Raw genomic sequence first — 24,198 nt, 5'->3', positions numbered from 1 at the left:
AAGGTAAAGATTGAGACATAGCCCACCCATACAAATTGTTAGCATCATAATACATCAGGTAAGAGTTGTCCTCATTCTTATTATAATCAGGAAGATATTTGTAAAAAAAATTTGCATATCTCTTGGAACATACTTGAGATATTCCTCCTCTTTTTGCCTTCTCTATCATTAAAAGCATATCTATGCAACTGATTGATTCCAAATTCTGTTTTGTCATTTTTAACATAGCACTCAAAGCCAAACCCAGGGCTGTGTAATTGTGAGCGGGGTCTAATCCATAAGAATTTTTTTATGACAGAGTTTTCTAAAAGTTTCAAATACATCAGTTTTAAGATACAAATCATGATATTCTCCATGATTCTTTATATTAAACTTCTCCCAAACCTTTTTAGCTTGTGCATAATCTCTATTGGAAATATGAGGTTTATTCAACTTGCTATCGACACTTTCCCTTGAAGGAATTTGTGTTTCTTTAAACTTCTCAAATGAATCCATGTAGTCATATGGATATATTCCCTTTGTGATAAGAGATGAATCTCTTCTTGATTTGAGAAATGTGATTTAGGATTTGGTAAGTTTTAATATTTGATAATAACTTAGATAATGGACTTGCCATAAACATGTATGTGTCAAGAAATCTGATATGGGTTCTGGTGGATGTATGAATTGTTTTTGTGAATGAGATATATCTTTGATCTGTGTTAGGAATGGCAGAAATATCTCCAGATGTCTTTGAAAGTTCATTTATAAATAGATGTGTGTCATAGTGAGCGTTGTTGTGAAGAAAGACAGGAATAAAGTTTGGGGGCTTGCAATTAAGATTACAACGGGAATGAGCTGGACCTCTATATTTTTCAGTATGATGACAATTATCCCTAACTTTGACCTCTCCCTCAATTTTCTCCTCACAAGTATGACAGATACTGTTCTTTCTAAATTCCCTTTTCTCTCTCTTTGTCAATGACATTGGTTTATAGGTTTTAACCAATATTTCTCTTCGTCTTATACAGTCTTTTTCCAATCGTCTTCCAAACTCCTCTGAGGCATCTTCTCCTCTATAAAGTTCTAACTTGTTGTATTCATCACCAACAGATGATTTGATATAATAACAGAAACCACAAGGAGTATGTTTTTGATATTTAACCTCCGCCATCTTCGAAGATGGATGGAAGTTACTGTTTTCACCCCTTTCTGTTTGTTTGTTTGTTTGTTTGTTTGTGAACAGTATTACGGAAAAACTCCTTGACGGATTTCGACGAAACTTGGGGGGGGTTAGGTATGGTCCAAGGATCATGCCATTAAATTTTGGACTTGGTCCCCCCCCCAAAAAAAAATTGTTAGGAGAAATCTTTTTTTTTTTTTGCATTTCTACATGTTTTAAGTGATTTCCACCCCCCCCCAAATTTTTTTTTTACCCCCCTCCCCCCCCAAAATAGATTTTTTTTTTGCATTTCTCCATGTTTTAAGTGATTTCCAACCCCCCAAATAAATTGTTACCCCCAAAAGAAATTGTTCGAGAAATTTTTTTTGCATTTCTACATGTTTTAAGTGATTTCCAACCCCCTCCAAAAATTGTTACCCCCCCAAAAAATAGAGACTTTTTTTTTGCATTTCTACATGTTTTAAGTGATTTCCAACCCCCCCCCCAAAAAAAAATTGTTACTCCCCCCCCCAAAAGAATTGTTAGAGAAATTTTTTTTTTGCATTTCTACATATTTTAAGTGATTTCCAACCCCCCCCCCAAAAAAAAATTATTAGAGAAATTTTTTTTTTTGCATTTCTACATATTTTAAGTGATTTCCAACCCCCCCAAAAAAATTGTTAAAGAAAAAAATTTTATTTTGCATTTTTACATGTTTTAAGTGATTTCCAACCCCCTTCCAATCGAAGCGTTCTGTGTTCATTACTAGTACATTATGCATTTGTCAAAGTCTTTTTTAATAATTTCAATAGTAAAACAAAGAAATATTTCATCTTCGGAATGAGGAAAAAAATTAGCCCTTTCAGAACATCGAACAATGGTGCGAAGTATTCTCCTATTCGTTGACGCAACGAGGATCCATCATCCCCCACAGCCTCCACATCACGCTCACATACTACTACTGACATAGACATACAGCTACTACCAATGCAACTACCACTACTACTACTACTACTACTGTTATTACTGTCACGCACACCTACTACTAGTAATAGTACTGCTACTATTGATACTACCGGCGTTCACATCTACTCACCATGGAGTCTGGAACAATGATGGGTTTTTATTCTGAAGCCCATTTGTATATACCAATTCCCCTAAACGCTGCCAATACACCAGTATACGGTAGAAGTAAGTTAGAAAGGCTTTCAGTAAGTTCTATGGTTGTCCGGAAGACGTCAATTTAATTCGTCTACATACGACAATGTGCGTTTTACATACGTTACAAATAGGTTCATAGCATGTTACTCAAAGGTTAGAAGCACGTTTTACTTAGGTTCAAAACATGCTACTCATAGGGAAAACGCACGTTACTCTTACGTTCATAGCACGCCAGTCATTGGTTCAAGGCCAGTTATACATAGTTTCAATGCACGTTACTCAGTTTCCAAGCACGTTAAACATAGGCTAAGCTGACGCTACTCATTTGTCAAAGCACGTCACTCATCGATTAGAAATTTGGTTTCAAGTATGTTGGCCATTACCTTGACATGCTTCGACTTATGAGTAACCTACAAGTAACGTGTGTTCGCCGTGTTTAAACGATCGCGGAACGTGCTAGGAACAGATGCCAATGCATGCGAAACGTGTGAGCCTTACGTCGAGTACGTCTTAAAATTTTCAGCATGCTTGAAATTTCATGACGTACCAAACGGACTAGGAAATATGCCAGCGTACTTCAATGATTTCCAGCATACTCTAAACGTATACACAACTTACCTGTTGCATATCTGACGTGTGCCTAGCGTTGTAAACACATTTTTCATAGAATGGCATACGCTGGCAAAATCGTCAAGGTGTGACAGCGATGTTGACACTTCAAATTCTCAGGCAGTTTTGATTTCAATCGGCGTCTGGCAAGTTCTTAACTGGCTACGCCACGAGTTCGCCGGCGATACGTATAGCACGCAAAGGGTAAGTTAAACTCTCGTTTGTCATAGGTTTTGAATGCCGACCACAAGGTAAGCATTCGTTGGTAAAAGTTATGTATAACACAACAAAACGTTCTGTGCCCGTTACTAATATGTTATGCAAACGATCATCACGTTATGAATACGCCAAAAACATTTTTTAAAAACATCAAAATTTCAGCATACGCCAGCGTTTTACATACATTTTTATACGTTGCCATTGCTGCCTAAAACGTCAAGGTGTGATAGGGCCCAAAGATATAAGGTTCACTTGAGTGACCCAGCAGTATTGGCGGCGGAGGTTTTGCACTCTCCCGAGTGCTCCCCCTCTATTTATACACTGCTCCTTCTCAATTCCATCTCCATGTGCTCCACAGCGGCATAGCCAGGCACTGAAGGATTTGTTATTTATTTATTTAGCATGGGGGTGGTGTACTTTAAATGCACCTCGACTTGTTAACCTCCGCCATCGAAGATGGACGGAGGTTACTGTTTTCACCCCTGTCTGTTTGTTTGTTTGTTTGTGAACAGTATTACGGAAAAACTCCTCAATGGATTTCGACGAAACTTGGTGGGGGGATTAGGTATGGTCCAAGGATCATGCCATTAGATTTTGGACTTGGTCCAAAGTCCAATATGCCCGCTATAGCGGCCAATTAAAAAAAAAAATTTGAATTTTTGTTTTTGCAGTTCTACATGTTTTATGTGATTTCCAACCAAAATAAATAAATTTGTTACAGAAAAAAAAAAAAAAATTTTGCAACTTTTTTCCAAAAAATTTCGATTTTATTTGAAAAATATTTGAATTTTTTTTTTTTGCATTTTTACATGTTTTAAGTGATTTCCAACCCCCCCCCACCCAAAAAAAAATTGTTAGAGAAAAAAAACCAGAAATTTTGCAACTTTTTTTTTAAAAAAATTTCGATTTTATTTTTTGGACATTTCTACATGCGCGTCGATCTAGTTTCGTTTATTCAATCGTGGTTCAGTAGAGTCTGATCCGTTTTGACCTACAATGAATAGGATATCAGGTTCACTTAAGTGACCCAGCAGTCATGGTGGCGGAGGTTTTGCACTCTACCGAGTGCTCCCACTCTAGTTAATTGTGTATGATTTATTTGGATTTGAAGAAAGAGTATCTATCTTTTCAAGGATACTTTCAAAATCAGCATATATCACAAACGGATGTTTTATAGATTTGATAAAATCTTTGAATGATATGTTTGAACCTGCTTTTGGTAAATTGATTACGGTTGATTTATGATTACTACAATATTTTGAATGTTGATTTAATCGTTCTTTTGTACGAAATAAGTTCAGACATCTCTTACAAGGATACGTTTTACATTTTCTCTTGCATAGTTGTGATTTGGTTAATCTTGATAATTTTTGATGAAAGCATAATGTGATTTTTCCTTTGAAGTAAAGTATAGAAGGTCAATGTGTGTTTCATCATTTTATAGCTGTTTGAAATTTTTAATATCGGAACTTTGTTTGTATCCATTAATCCATATACATTAACAGATAGATTATTCATTTTCTCAAATTTAGGTATATCTCTCAATGACATTGGAAAATTTAAATCTTTAACATTTAATGTATTCTCCTATTTCTTATAATGTTCAACCCTTTCAGGTTTCCATTGTGGAGGATGCAAGTGAGCAAGAACAGACCATAGAAAACATTTATTATCTTTGTTTTGAATATTAACAACTGCTTTCTTAAGTTTTATCTCTTTTGGTAAATCAATATAAGAAGAAGCTTGAATAGTATCTCATTTTAAGATGTGTATATCTAAAAAGATTATTTTTGTAATTGCAAATACACTACCTACTACAGTGTTATCAACATCTCATTCTTGTCTCTGGAGTTCATCGTAAACATCACATCTTACAAAATCTTGAAATGATGAGATAAAGTGAGGGTTTGTCCTCATATAGGGAGTAGTTTCATCGCCTTCTCTTACCACATTCAATTTTACTCCCATATAAAACATAAAAGTTTTCATTTCACTTAATGTGTTTTTAATTATAGTTTCAATAATTTGTTTAACCATAACAGCTTCCATGATTGAAGATGGTCCAGGGACTTGAAAGCGAAACAATCTTATTTTTATATGTCCTTTCAATGCCCCATTCGTGTTTTCAATGGAGAATTTAGTGGCACCTTCCCTTTCTTCATTGTTCTTGTGTTTGCATGATTGAAGGTGTTTATTATTATTTTTAAAAAGAATATCATTATCACATCTATCACAATGTTTTGTTTCTTGGTCAAGTGGAGATATTTGTCTGAAAAGATTGAATGTGTGTTTGTTGGTTTGAAGGTGTGTTTTTTTTATAACATTTATATTCATGATTACAAACATCACAGTATGTTGTATGCACCATATTGATATAACAAAACTTTGCTTAAAATACAATTTTCTTGATGAAAATTCCGTTTAATTTAAGGGCGAACCTGTGTTTAAAACCATTTTATCCTCTGACATTTTTCACTTAATACATACAATGTATCAAGACACAAAAGACAAGTTTCAATCAATCTCTTCATTTGTAAAAGATACTGAGAAATATGTCGAGAATGTAAAATTGTATAAAGATAAATATAACAGCTATTGGATAAAAACAATTATGGTGAATAATATGAGTTCTTCAATTTCCTTCAGTGGAAGGGCTTTTAGTATATCCGGAAGAACATCAATTAAAGTAGCTTGAACAAAAGTTTCTCCTCTCCTTCTGGCAATATATTCAAAAGTAGAAAAAGCAATGAAACAAGAAAAAGTATCAAAAAAGAAAAACCTCATAAATGAAGCTTTAGAAAGAAAAGATAAGACCAGCTGTAATATGCAAGGAGAAATTTGTATTTTTTTCAACAACCCTAAAGATGTCAATCCTGATGAAATAAAGGATGTTAATATATCAGGTGAAATGACATTTCGTTCAATGGTAGTTAAGGATCATTTTAAAATTACCTTTAATATAAGAAATGTCGTAGTTGAATGTGTTAATGAAAAAAAGTATGTAGATGTAGATTGTAATGTTTTTTTCTACGAATTAAATACGAGTCATTATTCAACTGAAGATTTTGAAGCTTATGAGAGTGATGATAGTATCTCTGTTGGAACAGAAGACAGTTATGATACTGAGACTTTGTGTTCAAACGATAGTTATGAAAGTAGTTTTATAGATGATTGTGAAAGCACCAATGAAAGTACCTAAGATGATACCAAAGATGAATTTTACTTGAAGTAAAGTTTTACTTTATAAATATGAATACTTTACGAGATTTTGAGCCTCTTGAATTTTCTGATTCTCCACATGACACATTTGAGAATTGTCCTGCGTGTGAAAGACTGGGATTAAACACAGAGTCAAAAGCCTACAAACAATGTATGTTCTGTGATTATCTTCTAATTTATGATAATAAAAAATATAAAAAGGAATATAATTCTTTGAGATTTACATCAAAAATGAATGACTTTACAAGATTGATTCGAGAAATGAATGTAAAGTATGAGGGTGATAATACACGTTTTCTTGCAAGAGAAGAGACTGAAAAAATGACGACCATGTTTCGTGGATTGATGATTTATATTATTAACGATTGTCATTTTCAGGGAAATATCAACACAAGATATTGTATAATTAAAATAATGGATTATCTTGAAAGTAAACCTGAACTTCGGATAAAACATAGTTTCCAAAAAAGCCAATAAAAAATTAAATAACCTGTTTTCCAAATATCGAAATGAATAATTTTTTATCCATTTGGGAAAATAAGATAAAATTTAACAACCATAAAAATCTTCCAAATTCATTAAGATGTCTCAGTTGGTTCAAGCGGATGTGGAAAAACATGCTTACTTTTAAAGATGCTCCTAACTCCCAACTTTTTAGATGATGATAATTTAATCATTTTCACAAAGTAAAGTTTTCAACCTGAATATCAACTACTTTCACAAGGTTTTAATGCTGGTCTTCAAAAAGAAGATATAATCAGTTTATTTAAACTTCAAAACAAACTAAATGATGACAACATTGAAGATATAATACAACTATTTGGTGATACATAGAGTATAAAAAGAAATGAAAGCCAATAACTTGTAATCTTAGTGATAAAACGGATGATGTACTTTCTCCCCAAGATTTGGATAAATCAAAAAAGAACCTCGTTATCTTTGATGATTGTGTTAATGTGAGAAACCAAACTAATGCATAGCTACTACACAAGAAGGAGACATTATTCTTGTAATTGTATTTATCTTAGTCAATCATACTTTCAACTCCCTCATCACTCAATCAGGAGCAATGCTAATACTTTTATTTTATTCAAGTTAAATTCAAAAGATATAAACAATTTTTGGAGAGACGATTGTTCTACATTTTGTAGTAAAAAGGAATTTGGGGATTACATGAAGCACACGAATCAAAAATATAAATATCTTGTTGTGAAACAAAATGAGTTAAGGGATATATATTTTTTTATAAACAATTACATATATAAATGACAACTATTATTATAAATCTTGTGGGTAAATCTGCTTCTGGAAAAAACTTTCATAAATCAAGGTTCTTGTATAGTACAAATGAAAATATTGTAAATTTGGTTTAAAAAAAAAAATCACCATGTAGTTCGTATTGTATCAACAATAAGACCTGGAGAAGTAGAAGGTGAAGATTATTACTATATTTCAGAAGAGGGAACATGTGCAATTGAGAAATGAAAGTCAAATATTTGAGGAGGTTTCTCTTGGTGCAACAAAATATTCACATTGTAAGAGTGAGTTAAAGAAACTAAAATCTGGTGGTCTTGGGATATTAGAAACTAATCCAGAAGGAATGAGACAAATTATTAAACATCTGAGTGGTAATGGGGTTAAGATTTTATCATTCAGTTTTGATGTTGATGAAGAAACTCAACGCAAACGTATGAAAAGCAGAGATACAAGTATTAGTGAAGAAGAAATTCCAACTTGTATTAATGTTAATAAAGAATTTGATGAAATATTTAAAGAAAAGGATTTATTTGAACACATCTACTTTAATGATGAAGAAAAGGAAAATTTCCCTGTTGACCTTTATAATTCAGTGAATGATATTTTCCAATAAATAAATAGATGTGAAAGAAAGAGCAAGAAGATTTAAGGATCATCAAGAGTTGGTTTCAAAAGTTGTAAAACAGCAGGAACACATAGAGATGAAACGCAGACAGAAACTAACGGGTGAAGAAGCATTTGAAAGAAAACAAGAGAAAATTTTTTAACCACTTTTAAAAACTTCCCAAGAACAAATTATAGATGCTTCCAGTTCCCACATTAAAATATACTCCAAAAAAACTTCTAATGTTAAAAGATTTCAGTCAAATGATGGAGGAAGAATTAGGGCATATAGGAGAATTAGAATATGATGATAGATTATTTCAACAACTGGAAGAGATTAATCAACCCCCTGATTATATTGTGAAGGTTCTTCAAAACAATGAATATTCAAAAACCAAAGCAGGACTCTTTCCAACAGAACAACCAGCAATATTTCATCTTGTTCAAGAAAAGGGATTGATATTTAATGATGAATTAAGGTTCTTGAGTTCTGCTTAACCCCCTGTTAAACTAACTCTGAGATTAATGTTTCTTTCAACAAAAGATGGAAAACAAGGTACAACTCTGAGGGATGAATCAAAGTATTTTGATAAACCATTGGATATGAAAAATAAGGATGATAGAGTATATATCGATCTGCTGGACTGTTTTAATTATAGGGTTAGTCTATCTGGTAAAAGTAGGAAGAATGAGAAGGAGAAACACATTATTCAGGCTTTAAGTAACCTTGGTTCAGGTGTTCGTTTTCTTCCAAATGACCCATCACAATTAGTTAACTGTTATTGCTGTTAGGTAGTAAGAAGGCTGGAAATAACAATTGTTTTCATGAAGCATCAGCCATTTTAGACCAGTTGAGGAACATGAAAATACTTAATAACTGTCAATACAACAACATTTTTTTCTCATATTAAATAAGATGAGAAGCACAATCCTTAGTTTTAATTTCACAACAAGTGACCACACATCTTCATTCCCATACCCATTACAACTTGACGCAACAAAAGAATATGAGGCGTCTTTATTGTCCATGGAAACTTATAATACCTTGTTTAATATCACCGAGAAGAATGATGTTTAGTAATAATCCGGGAAGTGGATACAAAACGATAAGTTTCACGCGGAGCATATGACATTTCTCAAATATCTTCCGAAATTGCTCGCCTTATGAAAGAACAGGGTGATAAACCCTAAAATAAAGTTATAGATATTCAACAACATACTTCAAAATCAACGATTAAACTTAAAAATAACTACAAGGTTGATTTCACAATTGATAATTCATCAAGAGAGTTATTGGGCTTCTCCTCAAAAAAGATTGAAACTAATGGGATGTTTTACAGTGATAATGTTGTTCAAATATCCTCAGGTATAAATTTGGTATTAATTCACTGTGATTTTATTGAAGGTGCTTATAATGATGGAATAAGAACAAATACAATATTTTCATTCAGCGCATACTCATCCCTAATTGGTTATAAATTCAATATGGAACCCAAAAATCTGGTTGATCTACCTGTGTCAGGAAAAACCATATACAGAGTAAAGTTTAGGATAACCGACCAAGATAATTTCTTCTTCTTCTTCTCCTTCTCCTTCTCCTTCTCCTTCTCCTTCTCCTTCTCCTTCTCCTTCTCCTTCTCCTTCTCCTTCTCCTTCTCCTTCTCCTTCTCCTTCTCCTTCTCCTTCTCCTTCTCCTTCTCCTCATCCTCATCCTCATCCTCATCCTCATCCTCATCCTCCTCCCGTTAGGGGTTGCCACAGCGGATCATCCGTTATGATCCGCATAATGATTTGGCACAGGTTTTTACGCCAGATGCCCTTCCTGACGCAACCCTGGTCGCCTCTTACGACACAGGGATATGGTACACCTATTCTAACTGGGGCATACACCGGGCCAAGTATACTGGTACTCACTTCGCCGACCTCGGAAGGATGACAGGCTGATTCAACCTCCTGGTGTGTATTAATTCAAGCGGCCAATGGTGCTTGAACTCAGGAACTTTTGGATCCCAAGCCGCTACCCTAACCACTACGCCAACACCAGGTATAAGAACAAATACAATATTTTTATTCAGCGCATACTCAACCCCAATTGGTTATAAATTCAATATGGAACCAAAAAATCTGGATGATCTACCTGTATCAGGAAAAACCATATACAGAGTAAAGTTTAGGATAACCGACCAAGATAATAATCACATGATTTATTTTAATGGAGAAATTATATCAATTAGAATTCACCTGCATGAAGTTTTCCAATAAATAAATACGATGGTTATTGTGAGGAAACACGAGTTGGGAAAATATAAAATAATTACAGGGGATAGGATGTTCCTTTCCCCATACTACAAGGGTGAAGGTATGTATCTTGGTCGAGGATACTATAAACCTAAGAGACAAAGGGGTGTCGGACATCAATTTAGAAAAAAAGGAGATGGGATAATTGCTACTCTAATGGGTATAGGTTCAACTATTCTTAAACATAAAGACCTAATTGGTTCAACTGCTTCTGCTGTGGGAAATATAGCGGATGCAAAAAGAGTATAAAAGATGCCCAAAAGGAATCTCATAAATTGCAAACAATAAAATAAATTAAGAAAGGCAAAACTCAGTTGTCTCCCCAAGAACGACAGAAAATAATTCAAATGCTTGGGTCAGGATTTCGAAAGTTTTAACATCTTTTTTCCTCAATAAATACAAGTATGGAAACAATTGATAGTATCTATGATTTGGATGATACCATTGTTATCTCAAACTTGATTAAAAAAGAAGACTACTTCAAGGTAAATGCCATAACTGGAACAGACTGGAATACAAATGGAACAAAAAGTTTTGAAATAAATCATCAACAAATTTATTTTTATCTCGCCGAAAGTTTCTTGTTGTGTAAATTTACATTCATTAAGGCTGCGAATACCATAAATGCTACACTCGTAAATGATTTCTTCTGGAAAATGTTTGATAGTGTTCATTTGTATATTGGAACCCAAGAAGTTGAAGCGGTTGATTGTCTCTGCTACATCTGAAATGATGAAATTTACACTATATTCATTTAGTGAAAGAATGGGAAAGGGGGCTGTCGAAGGTTTTATTCCTGATATGGCAATGGGAACAAACACAGACCCTGGATATAGTCAAAGGAAATGAATGTGTAATGATGATACAAAAGCAGGTAATAGTTTTACTGTGGCATTTCCTCTTAAAGGTATATTTTGGATTTTGTGATCATGATAAAGGTCTGTATGGTCTGAAAAATAGATTTCAACTGCAAAGGAATGATAATGAAAATAGATTGCTTTTTGGTGTGGCTAATGCTTTTGCTGATCAGAATAAATTTCTGATGGATGAAATTAGTTGGTATATCGGTGAATATACTCATAATCTTAAAACAGAAGAGATGTTGAATAGAAGACTTAACTCAAATAAACCACTCAATGGATCATACCTTAAAAGAACATGCCAACACGTTCAACTGAACTAAACCATTTACACGTAGAATTTGGGTGTTCTGGAAGGAAAGCCACGATATCTGTGGCTGATTTTTTAAATAAAAAAACAGATGGTGATACTGCCACTGATAAGAATAATGCGCTGAGTTATAATGCTTAAGTCTATAATGCTAAAGTTATAATATAAGGAAACTATAAAATCTAATCGAGTGGATACTTCCCTATACATTGAAAGAGATCAGAGTGAAGAAGTTGATACATATTGTTTTCTTTTGGAAGAAACAATTACAGATTAATACAGATAATGGTGTTGTTATTAGTCTCACGTAATTTTTTTTTTGATAAATAAATGTCGTAAAGTGCCAACTGGAGTTTATGTTGATCACATCAATCTTCATAAACTATTATCTTGCATTCAAAATCAAAAGCCTTGTTCGATTAACGTTAATACAATTCAGAGAAAAGGAGCAGTAAGAATTGATGTTTTGCTGTGTGTATAATATGTGTGATTTAGGATATAATTGGTCTTTTTCATTCAAACTGGAAGACCTACAGGATTTATATCAGTCTCGTAAAGAAGAATATTATCCTCTTGGTAAGAATCAGGAGATATGTGGAAGCACAATTAGCAAACAACAAATACACAATTTTGGGAATAGGAAATTGTATGATGGTGAAGCAATAGTTTATATGACAAAGAAGGAAGGAAATTGGATAATTATACAAAGTCGAGCAATACAAACTGATTTAACAACAGGAAGATGGGGTGGTATTACGTTTCATCACATTAATCTGTCATATATTTCTGATACATGAATGACAGCAAGAAGACTTCAAGAAAATTATAATTTTTACATTCAAGGATACCTACAAGAAAAAGGGTGTTCGCTTTTACATTCCTTATGAATTGGAACATAGACGTGGGCAATTTTCAATTAACAACTGACTTTATACTGATGTCAAAAAAAACACACAAATAGAGATTCATTAAAATATTAAATAAAAATGAACTTCTAAAGGTGATGAGATATAAAACTCTTTTAGAAATCATCAACAAATCTTATTGGTTTCCTATTATGAGAAAAATAATTGTGGATTCAAGAGTATCACAGAATCCAGATGAATACGAGGTGTGTTCAAAAAGTATCCAACCTTAATTTTTCGTGCGTAAACAAATTAAGCTTGGGAGGCGTGGTTTGGTGCACGTATGTTGGTGATCCTAATCCATATGCGTGAATATTTTCCCACCTGCAGAAGCTGTCAGTTGCCGACAGACCGCCGATGAGTGAGGAAGTGTAAGTGAGCGCCGTCGGATTTTCGTTTTTGACAAAATGACGGAAAAAGTTGAACAACGCTTCTGCATCAAATTTTGTGTAAAGCTTGGCGATTCCCAAGTGGAAACGATCCACAACATTCAACAGGCCTTCGGGAACGAAGCAATGGGCACCACACAGATAAAAGAGTGGTACAACCGCTTCAAAGATGGTCACACATCAGTGGAAAGTGAAGCACGTTCTGGTAGGCCCTCAACATCCCGAAATGAGATCGTCATTGACCAAGTGAGGATCCTGCTGATGCAGGATCGTCGACTCACGATCAGAGAACTTGCAGACGAGGTGGGCGTCAACGTTGGATCCGTTCATTCCATTGTGACTGAGGATTTGGGCTTAAGGAGAATCTCAGCGAAGTTCGTGCCAAAGCTGCTAACGATCGAGCAGAAGCAACTCCGTTTGGAGATCGTACAGGACATGCTGGAGACTGTGAACAGCGATCCCACCTTCTTCAACACAGTGATCACTGGCGATGAGACCACAGTGATCCGTCATTTTGTCAAAAGCGAAAATCCGACGGCGCTCACTTACACTTCCTCACTCATTGGCAGTCTGTCAGCGACTGACAGCTTCTGCAGGCGGGAAAATATTCATGCATACGGATTAGGATCGCCTACATACGTGCACCAAACCACACCTCCCTAGCTTCATTTGTTTACGCACGAAAAATTAAGGTTGGATACTTTTTGAACACACCTCGTATATGTATGATATTCTATGCGGTGAAAGTGGTTCAAGGATCGTAAGGGATAAGATAGAAATTGAAGAAACTGAGACAAGGAGAAGGATGAGAGGGAGAAGGATGAGAGGGAGAAGGAGGAGAGGGAGAAGGAGGAGAGGGAGAAGGAGGAGAGGGAGAAGGAGGAGAGGGAGAAGGAGGAGAGGGAGAAGGAGGAGAGGGAGAAGGAGGAGAGGGAGGAGGAGAGGGAGAAGAGGGAGAAAAGAGAGAAGGAGAGGGAGAGGGAGGAAAGAGAGACAATAAATAAATATAAAAATATGGAAACCAGTGAGATTAGAAAAAGATTGGGGGTATTACAGAAAATAAATAAATCTCAACGCACCGAGGCGGAAAACAAATAATTGACAAGTCTATTAGAAATATTTGTTTCAAGACTATTAACATTGTTTTCCTTGGTGTGATTGACTTTAATTTAAATATAACATATTTTTCTTCAATAAATGGAGGAAAGAGTGAAGACATTTCTTAGGATTGTTTATGTTTTAAAAATCAAGATTCAAATGTGCATGTTGGAAACTAAAAAGGTTTTCGCACTCTGTAGGAATTTTTCTCCTAAATAAATGAGTTATTCTCTCAAATGTAAAAAGAAAACTAATACTAAAAATATCTCATATTTTAAAAGTAAACATAACAGGGTTATACAAAAAGGCATATGTTCGGTGTGTGGCTCTAAAAAGAGTAAATGTATCTCCAAACACAAACGTGGGGGAGATATACAAAAGTTTTTATCAGGAAGTCAATTTACAACTACTGGAATACCAGTAGAATCACATCTACCAGGCTATTCTTTCTGTGGTCCAGGAACAAACTTGAATAAAAGATTAAATGAGGCTGACAATCCTAAACCATGGAGCAAACCTATCAATAGGGTTGATGAAGTGTGCATGAGGCACGAAATTGATTATGGAAATACCACAACGTTGGAAGAAAAACATGAAGCCGATAGAGAAATGTTGTATAATTTGTCTCTGATACAAAATCCGACCTTGAGAGAAAAAGTTGATAGGTTCATCGTGAAGAAGATGATTAGTGCTAAATTGAAACTTGGGCTTGGAAATTCAAAAAACTTGTAGGCTCTAATGATGTCATTAAGATTGAAGAGCAATTAGCTGATGAATTACATAAACCAATAATAACAGTGTCATAGAAGGAAGGTTTATTCCAACGAAGTTGATTATATCTGGTCCGCTGATTTAATTAAACTCAATTATGATTAGGGGTACAAGTGCGCTTTAACCATTATTGATTTGAGGAGTAGATATGCGTGGGTTGTTCCTTTGATTGATTTGAGGAGTAGATATGTGTGGGTTGTTCCTTTGAAAAACAACACAGGTAATACTCTTATGTTAGCTTTCCAACAGATATTCAATAAAAGCAAGAGAAAACCTAAAAAAAATTGTGGAATGATGAGGGTACAGAGTTATACAACAACACATTTTTGAATTTTCTTTAAAATAAGAACATCACATTATACAGCACCTTTAATGAAGGGAAAGCGGTTGCTATTGAGCATTTTAATCACACTTTAAAAGAGAGACTATATAAACAAGTGGAATCCTTCAATACAGCGCGTGTGGTGAATCAAATGAGTACACTAATGTTAAAATATGCAATTTATGCTTTTTCTGTTGAAAAACAATTAAAAAGCGTACTTAATATTTGAAATGTAAAAATCTTGTTATTGTTGTGATAAGCACCTTTATTTATAACAGAAGGAATGAAATCGTTCGATACAGCTTGGCAGGAGGCTGCAAAAGAATGATTGTAAGTAAATTTCAACTACAAATGCATGACAAAACACTTGTTTATGGCTAATATTAAAGAGAATGATGGCATAAGAAGAACTTAGCCTGGAATCCTCGTGCATAACACCGCCCACACAACACACATGGTGTCCTTTGACCAATCAGGAGCAGTGCAGTTACAGTATCGTTTCCTTCAGCTCGATTGGTCTTGTCCTGCACGTGATGTTTTCGGGGTTTTTTTTCGTTCTTCTTGAATCTGAGGAGATTATTTTTTCATTCTTGTTGTAAGTAAATTTCAACTACTAATGCATGACGAAACACTTGTTTATGGCTAATATTAAAGAGAATGATGGCATAAGAAGAACTTAGCTTTCTGCGTTCGGCGCGAATGCCATGGTGGACGGAAATGACGTCTTTCGTTCGTTTGTTCGTACATTAGGGGAGCGTTTCTTCGTTTTTTTTCCGTCAAGCAATAAATTAAATGGTTTTCATATATATAACACATTAGTTTCACAAATTTCCATTGAAATACTCGGGTATTTCCGTCAATTGTCTCCATTTCCGTCGAGGTTACGCACTGCATCTACCGGACGGCCATCATTGGTTGTCTTGAGGCACGTGGGGGGCGGGGGGGGGACACCGGACCCACCGGAGACGTGGTAGACGACGCCGGGGACATTTCAAACTCGGTGCAATTGTATACAGCGCTCACGCTGTAAAAACTCACTCAACTCGGTTCTCAACAATGGTTGTCTTTAATTCAGGACATTGTAGATAAGTACAACGACACGATTCACACCACAACGAAAACGAAGCCATCAGAAACATTTATAAAATTAAAATATGAAAAAGAGTTTAATGTCAGAAAGCTTAAGTTCAAAATTGGTGATATAGTAAGAATATACAGGTGGAAATCTCATTTTGAAAAAGGTCATACCAAGCGATGGACAAATGAACTTTTTAAAATTGTTGATGTCATCGGTACAGTTCCTTGGACTTACAAATTATGTGATTTAAATGGGGGAGAGATTTTAGGTTCATTTTATTCACAGGAATTACAAAAGACAGAGATAAATAGAATTTTTTTTTAACTCCGCCGCTGTTTGACTCCGCCCACACAAGCCACATCCACACAAGCCCCACCCACATAAGCCATATCCATGCATGCAAACCCCAGCCACATAAGCCACTTCCACATCCATCATATCCACATTATTAGTGATTAGTTTATTAGTTCCCACACACAACATGTTTATTTAATTTTAAAAAATTGCTCCACACACACAAGCCACATCCACACAACCCTCACCCACCCACACAAGCCCCACCCACCCACACAAGCCCCACCCACCCACACAAGCTCCACCCACCCACACAAGCTCCACCCACCCACACAAGCCCCACCCCCTGTGCGCCCCCACCTTTGACCCACCACCCCCCTCATCCCACCCCCCACCCTTCCGCACACACACACGGAGAGGGGAGAGGGATGAGGATGGTGGTGGGTCGTTGGGGGAGCGCACCTACCCCCCAACCTTAACCTTCCCCCAACCCCCCTCCCCCTTCCCCTCTTACGTCTCCTTTATTCTTTTATTCTTCAAAATCAGGTAATTATAAGGAAAGCATTTAGAATTAAACAAAAGTAATAACATTGAACAAAATCTTCTTTCGCAGCAGTCTGATGGTTTGTTTTGGTTTTGAAACTCGATCAACATATTCTGTTCAAAATAAAGAGTGAAGAACAATTAGGGTCTTCAAAGATGATTATATTATGATATTAATAAAATAATAAACATAACATTTACCTCCAGAAGATAGTGTCATGTCAGATTCCTCCAGAATATTAAGTTGTGTGTTTGGTTCATCCAGACAGGTGTTTAAAACGCTGAGGATTCATGCTACCACAAGGGGTCCCGTGGCCTTCACACCACCTAACCTCCACGTGTACCCATTCAAAGCACTCGCCACCTCTAACTCGCACGGAGCGACCAAACTCATCTGGTCGCGATCCTCTTCAAGGGGGACTATTCCCTCCCCTCGCTCCTGAAGAAGGCTATCCCACTCCTGACACCAGTGTTGTGGATCTCCACCACGCCAGCGTATGAGCGACCGCTTTTAGCTAATCGCGGCCATGCGCCCACCGGACGGGCGATTCTAGCCGCAGCTTTCGGATCCACGCCGAAATCCAGCAATGGGTGTGTTTTTAACCACACCGTAAATCAGCCAACTCTTCTGTCCACGCGCGACAGGGTCCGATCGCCAAATTGTCGATTTACCTAAGTATGCGCGCAGACAGAAATGCTGGGGATTTACACCTCGATGGGACCCGTACGGATATGAGCCGCTGTACGCAGCTCGTGCCGTTTGCGATTTTCCGAGCGGTTGTATATCGCCAAGCCCCGTCGGATCCGATTACTTTATCGGCTATTTAAAAGCTAGCTAGTATTCCTTACGTAATTACAGCAGGAGTTCTGTGAATTTCCACAACCGTAACAATATATATATATATATATATATATATATATATATATATATATATATATATATATATATATATATATATATATATATATATATATATATATATATATATATATACAGATGTTTGATACTACAGAATTTTAATATCGATACAAAAATACACGACATCGTGACCGAAGCTTTTCATGCTGCACTCCTCAGGGTAAAAATTTGCAGCAAGTGAAGAAGGAAGTGAAGGCGTGTGCATTATTCGCAGGTCTCAATAAGGTCGACGCTGATTGGTTCAGCCGTAATGACGTCACAGTTAATCCAAACGCCCATTGCTCGGCTCATCATCTTCACCTCGAACTCCCATTGGCTGGAGCAGAGTTCACCGACACACCAGCTTGTCATTCAGGGGGATTAATTCCACGGTAGTCCTCATTAGAGCTGGACCTGGGGCCACCGCTCACAATTAATGTTGTGGTACGGTGGGTTGTTTTAAAACCACGAATACCACCCAGTCAACTACGAGTTCCAGTGTTTGCCGTCTAATTATTCCGTCAAAGCACCAATGTTATCTGATTAGATTATAATTGGGGCGGCTGAGCGTTTTAACCACTGGTGCGTGCCGACGATTTTTTGGTCAAATCTGTGTTATTTATCTCCCAGTCTATCTCGGTTCGGACAATGCTCGACCAATGGAAGAAAAGGACAAACACTGACATGTTGGAAATCGACAAATAATTTATTAATAATAAAATAAATAAATAAAAAGAACTTTTTATTTGCTGAGGTAAATAAAGAATGAATTTCAAAGCAAAATCAATCAAAATGCCAGGAAAGAGACAAAGAGCAGATGCTTATCGGGGGGGGGGGGGTTGACTTACTTCCAGCTAAACACAGACAATGGTACCCAACAGATCATTCAGGGGGAGGGTAGGGGGAGAATCGTCTCGCTCACCAGAAAGTCGTCCGTAAAGCGAAAACGTCCTGAAATGCGTGCGTGCGTGTCACGTCCGTCGACAGCACCCAGCTTTGCCGTGCACCCTCTCGCGGGGCAGCCTTGAATGCCAGTCAACGTCTGGAGGGCACTGAGATCATCCGTCGCGGGTTTAGACCCTGGTGTTGGTGATCGACCCGTGCCTCACTTGTTGGCGGTGCTGCTCACACCCAAACGCGCACCACATGCTCACTTGCCGAAGCACTGGGAAGGGCGAATTGTCTCGTTGGCGCTGGTTAGACACCCTCTTCTTGCTCGCTTCTCTCGCCCTTTGCTTTTTCCTCTCTCCTTTCACTTTTCTCTGCTCACGCTTTTCTCTTCAGAACTTTTTTTTCCCCTCCTTTTGCTTTTCTCTCCTCATGCTTTTCTCTTCAGACTTTTTCTCTCCTCACGCTTTTCTCCTCAGACTCTTTCTCTCTTCAGAACATACCTCTCGCTTGTTTTTATATCCCCGGCCGTCTGCAAGGGGTGCCGTCCGCCCCAAGCTCACCCCGCCCCACTGGGGTACGGTTACCATGACGACCCGTAAACTCTCAACAAAGGAATCTGTCGGAGCTCACGAATGGGTGCCGCTGAGGAAGAATGGGGGCGGGCTTCAGAGCTTGTGAAAGAATGTTCCTGAGTAAAAATGAGGGCCGGCTTCAGAGCTCATGAAAGAAATGTGTGTGAATGTGTCTGTCGTAAAGAAAAAAGCTTCCCATAAGAGAGGGGGTCTATCCTTTACCCTTCTCAACACATCACATTTAAGATCCCATTAGACATGGGGATAGGGCAAATCTGAACATGCATTTAAGGAAATAACTGTCTGAGGACCTGGATGTGTGGATGCATTCATCAGACCAGATTCTAAAATCCGTGACAATATATATGTATATAGACCTCAGCAAGGTTGTAGATTTGTCAAGTACCCAACCGGCCAGCAGATACGATCCACCAGCAGATGCAGGGGTGCAACTAGTTCTTGACTCAGGGCTTTGGAGTTGCAGAACCAGTCATAGTTAGCATGTAGCACTCTCAATACCCTTTTTGCTGTTTGAGCCCGGTTTTATAATGAAATCAGCCACAGAACGTGCAGCATCACACAGCTGTTCCTTCTCACACCGGTCACATTGTATCCTCCTCCGACTTTGCAAACTCTCTTCCCATTCTTTTAAGTATCTCACGCAAGGTCACTTAAAGGCCTAGCATCAATGTTTCTGCATCTCGTTGTCTCTTGCTGAGCATGAATGTTGTCCGTAGCAAAATGTCCCATAAGAAACTGTTTCGCCCAGTCTGTTTTTCTTTCATTCGGGTGTCTAGTTTGGACACATTAGTCGAAACACTGCATTGTAAAAAGTGATCTGTTGGACATTAGTCCCCATCTCCTTATTTTTATCAGCAATACTGACTTTCCGTTACCACAGCATGAGTGGGTCGAAGGCTTGTCTTACACAGTGGTGTCTACTTGTTTAATTTTAAGATTAACTTTTACCACAGTATCTACTTAACAACATTTCCAATTAACTTTTATTATTCCGTAACAATATATATCTGGTATTATACATATATATGTATACATACAGCTGTAAAGACATTCAGAAAGAGTACATACATTAGAATCCCAATGCTACATGCCCCCTCAGCTGCCGACTGGTTTCATCTATTATTAGCGAATCATCAATAACAGCGCAGATAGAAACACATACCATTGAGGCTCCCAAGCATGACCATGTGCAAATGCATGTCCCACATATATCTTTGTATATCTGTATCTCTGTATGTCTTGCTCTCTCTGTCTTCAGATTTCTGTGATAATTTCACAGGAAGCAGAGCAATGCAGAAATTGCTGCAATAATCATTTGGAGATAATGAGAAAAGACAATTTCCTGTAATTTTGATATTATTATCGCACAAACATGATGATCATCAGATGCTTCACTAATTCTTACTATTGTGCCCTCATTAGGTGGGAGACAAGCCACTGGAGTTCCTGCTCACGCTCCTGTGGCGAGGGGCTGCAATTTCGCACAGTACGTTGCTGGAAGATGCTCGCTGTGGGCTTTGATAGTTCCGTGTATGCAGAAATATGTGAGGCAGGACCTCTTCCACGACCTGCTGACCGTAAAATCTGCAAGAACTCGCTCTGTGGTCCACAATGGGAAACTTCTGAATGGTCCAAGGTCTGTATTTTGTGGCACTTTTGTCTGATATTGAAATCCTTCAATAAACGATCTTCTGTAATCAAAATTGATATCAGTTATACCTTGGATACGCCATTGGCTCTTTGTCAATTAATGTCAAAATCCATGTGGATTGACCTCTGAGGCATGATGATTGCAGTGACAAGTATTGTGTTCTGGAATAAACTGTCTTTGGTGATTGTATTGCTTGCTACTTTTGACCTGTAAATCATCCTATCACCATCACTGTAATATAAAATATCTCATCTTTAGAAAAACTTTGTGCTCTCACTTTAGTCATGAAAATATTTGTTCATGGACTTGTAATTTAATAAGAGCATAGTTTGATCAATCTTTGGTGAAGCTCAGATAAATTAAGGAGAGGGATTGGGGGAGGGAATGAACTTGGATAAAGTAAGCGGTGGGATGGAGGGAAGGGGTGAAGTTAAAATTTTGAGTTTATTATTTGGCAGGGTATTGGGATTCATACTAAGAATAAAACAAAAGATTCGCATTTTGTCCATCAAAATTATTTAAATGTACCTCATAATTACATTTGGTTTTCTTCCAACACCTGCCAATTGTGCTCTTTTGTAAACTGCTCTCCAGCTCATCACCTGAATGTAAATAAGTGAAAAGAAAAGTTATAAATAAAATGAACAGAAACATTAATACAACCATGCAAAAGGTGGGTATGTCAGGATGCTCATATCACACAGGTATTGTTGATCAAATGACCTTTTCATGTGTTGATTTGTTTTCTCTCAGGACCCATCTTGTTTATCGACTATTTTCCTCCTTTACTCTCTTCCCTTCTCTACTCCACAGTGTTCAGCTCAGTGTGGCCAAGAAGGCGTACAGCGACGAGAGGTTCGATGCTCCGTGGAAGAAAGTAAGTGTGATGTGGAAGTAAGACCTCCTGATACCCAAAGATGCACAGCCCCTCCGTGTGATCGCCGATGGAGTGCTTCGGAATGGGGACCGGTATGGATTAGAGTTGGAAAAGGAAATGAGCTGCTGATGACAGGTTGAAACATGAGTAATACAGATTTAGGATATGAATGAAGATGTCCAACACCCAAAAGCCACCACCATGGATCACTGCAAATAAGGTGATTGGATTTGCAAACGTTTCAATTAACCCATTACTATAACAGTTGTTTATTTGACTTAATTTAACTTTAACTTAATTTTCATCATAAACACAAAAGTCAAAGCACTATGACAATAGAGGTAGCAAACACAAATTGTTTTCATGGCAAATAGGAAAATGGAAGCAGAGGTTGTTAAAGATATCTATAAATGAAGAATAAAGTTAAAATATGAAGAAAGAAAAAGAAAAGCCTTCAAATGCTTTCAGCCCCTTCTACATGGCATTAGTAAGCATCAGTAAGCACTTACAAAGGTTGATAAATTGTGAATCCTTTTATGTGGGATGTTCAAAAGTTCTAGGCATGAAATACAAAAGTCCAAGAAATGCAAACTTTTATATTTTTCAACATTTAAGAACACAAAATGAGGAATATAAAATATTCCTTACGATAATTAGCGGACCAAGCATACAAATGCTTCTATTGTTATCGGCATTTTATTATTATTCATTCTGCCAAATTTTTGTGGAAGCTGTCGCATCAGCACCACTGCTCCAATTAAGTTGAAATTTCACAGAAATGTTGGAGCGAATGGGCACTAATGCATATTATTTCTGAGTTTTGATTTTACAATCACCATGGCAACCAGCTTGGATTTAACTGAAAACTTAAAAAAAATTCTTCTTTGAATCCGCAAATGCTATCGATTTGACACTTGGCAGGTAATGATTGACTACCCATGGTGCAAAAACGTTTTTTTAAGATGAAGTCATCAGTTAAGTAGTTTGGCCGCCATGTTGGATTAAAGGTGAACACATTTTTGAAGTCTTCTTCTTCAAAACCATTTTTTTTCTATACCTTGTCGAGGCTCGTATGAGAGCTAACACACAACGCACAGCAAGGGGGCATGACACAAGAGGGACGGGAGTGGGAAGGACAAAACGGTGGGGAACAGAGAAATTAGGAGATCTGTGGAAGGGAGAAGGATGTGGCGGGGAACATGGGGAATACAAGATGGACATTACAGCGACTTTCAGGAAGGAAAGCAGGGAATTTCAAGGAGGTGGGCTTGGGTGGATTATCGGGGGTAGAAAAGAACGAGGATTTTGATGGGGGATGATAAGAGGTGGTGGTGAACAGCTATTTTAAAGGCCTGGAGGGAAGAATGGGATTGAATAGAGTGAGGGAGTTTATTCCAAAGGTGGGGAAAAAAGAGGAATGAAAGAGTGAAGGTGAGCAGTGATTCGTGATTTTGGTAGTTTTACCAGAAGGGGGTTGTTGGCGGACCTTGAGCACCCTGCGGAAATGTGGTGGGGACAAATTGTAGAGAGAGCGGGGGGGGCAAGGCTGGAGAGGAGACTGTAGAAGACAGAAAGACCACCGACCAAACTGCGGTGAGAAAGTGAGAGGCCCAAAGACTAAGCCTCATTGCGGGAGATGCCAATGATCCGAAATGCCTTGGTTTCCACGGCGTGAAGCCGAGAAAGGTGGGAGGCAGGAGCACCATCCTAGAGGGGAGAGCAGTACTCCATCAGACTGTGGATGTAAGCTTTGTAAGTGGTCAGGAGCTCAGGCGGGCCAAGGAAGGACTTTGCACGACAGAGGATTCCCAGACGGCGACTGGCTTTGGGGGCGAGGTTTGAAATGTGGCTTTCCCAGGAAAGGTCATGGCAGATAGTGAGACCCAGAAGCTCGAAAGAAAGGACTTCTTCCAGAGGATTGTTGAGAAACTGGATGGGGGAGGTTTTCTAAACGGTCCTTTCGGAGAGACATAGTGAGAGTGAAAGATTTGTCCGGATTGAAAGACATGTTCCACGTGTTGGACCAGTTTTTTATTTTACCCAGATCTGCAGTGCGCGAAGAAGCTGCTTCATGCCAGGCTGAGGGATGACAGATGGTACGGCAAAGGGTGGAGTCATCAGTAAAGAGATAAAGAGGAGAGTCGGAAAGATCATTTATGAAAAGCAGAAAAAGAACAGGGCCCAGAACTACCTTGAGGAACTCCAGCCTGG

The 24,198-nt window shown here is 37.5% G+C and overlaps 1 protein-coding gene across 8 annotated transcripts in view; it reads left to right on the top strand.

Annotated features, from left to right (window-relative positions):
* ADAMTSL2 (ADAMTS like 2) overlaps window positions 1-24,198 on the top strand; it is a 225,241-nt gene that overhangs the window by 164,054 nt on the left and 36,989 nt on the right. For 6 of the 8 annotated variants that reach the window (XR_015051130.1, XR_015051131.1, XM_085854359.1 and 3 more), the window contains 2 exons: window positions 20,882-21,095; window positions 21,924-22,079. Coding sequence is in view for 6 of the 8 variants with exons in the window: in XM_085854359.1 (XP_085710485.1) it covers window positions 20,882-21,095; window positions 21,924-22,079 (370 nt within the window). In the remaining 2 variants the exon portion in view is untranslated. The remainder of the gene's footprint in view (window positions 1-20,881; window positions 21,096-21,923; window positions 22,080-24,198) is intronic. The other 2 variants (XM_085854360.1, XM_085854363.1) reach the window with 1 other exon arrangement.

Source organism: Eptatretus burgeri, chromosome 14 (assembly GCF_056783735.1).
Source record: "Eptatretus burgeri isolate ZD-2024b chromosome 14, Ebu_testis_v1, whole genome shotgun sequence".
In the NCBI taxonomy this organism is placed as follows: domain Eukaryota; kingdom Metazoa; phylum Chordata; class Myxini; order Myxiniformes; family Myxinidae; genus Eptatretus; species Eptatretus burgeri.
This window is presented reverse-complemented; position numbering and strand designations above follow the sequence as displayed.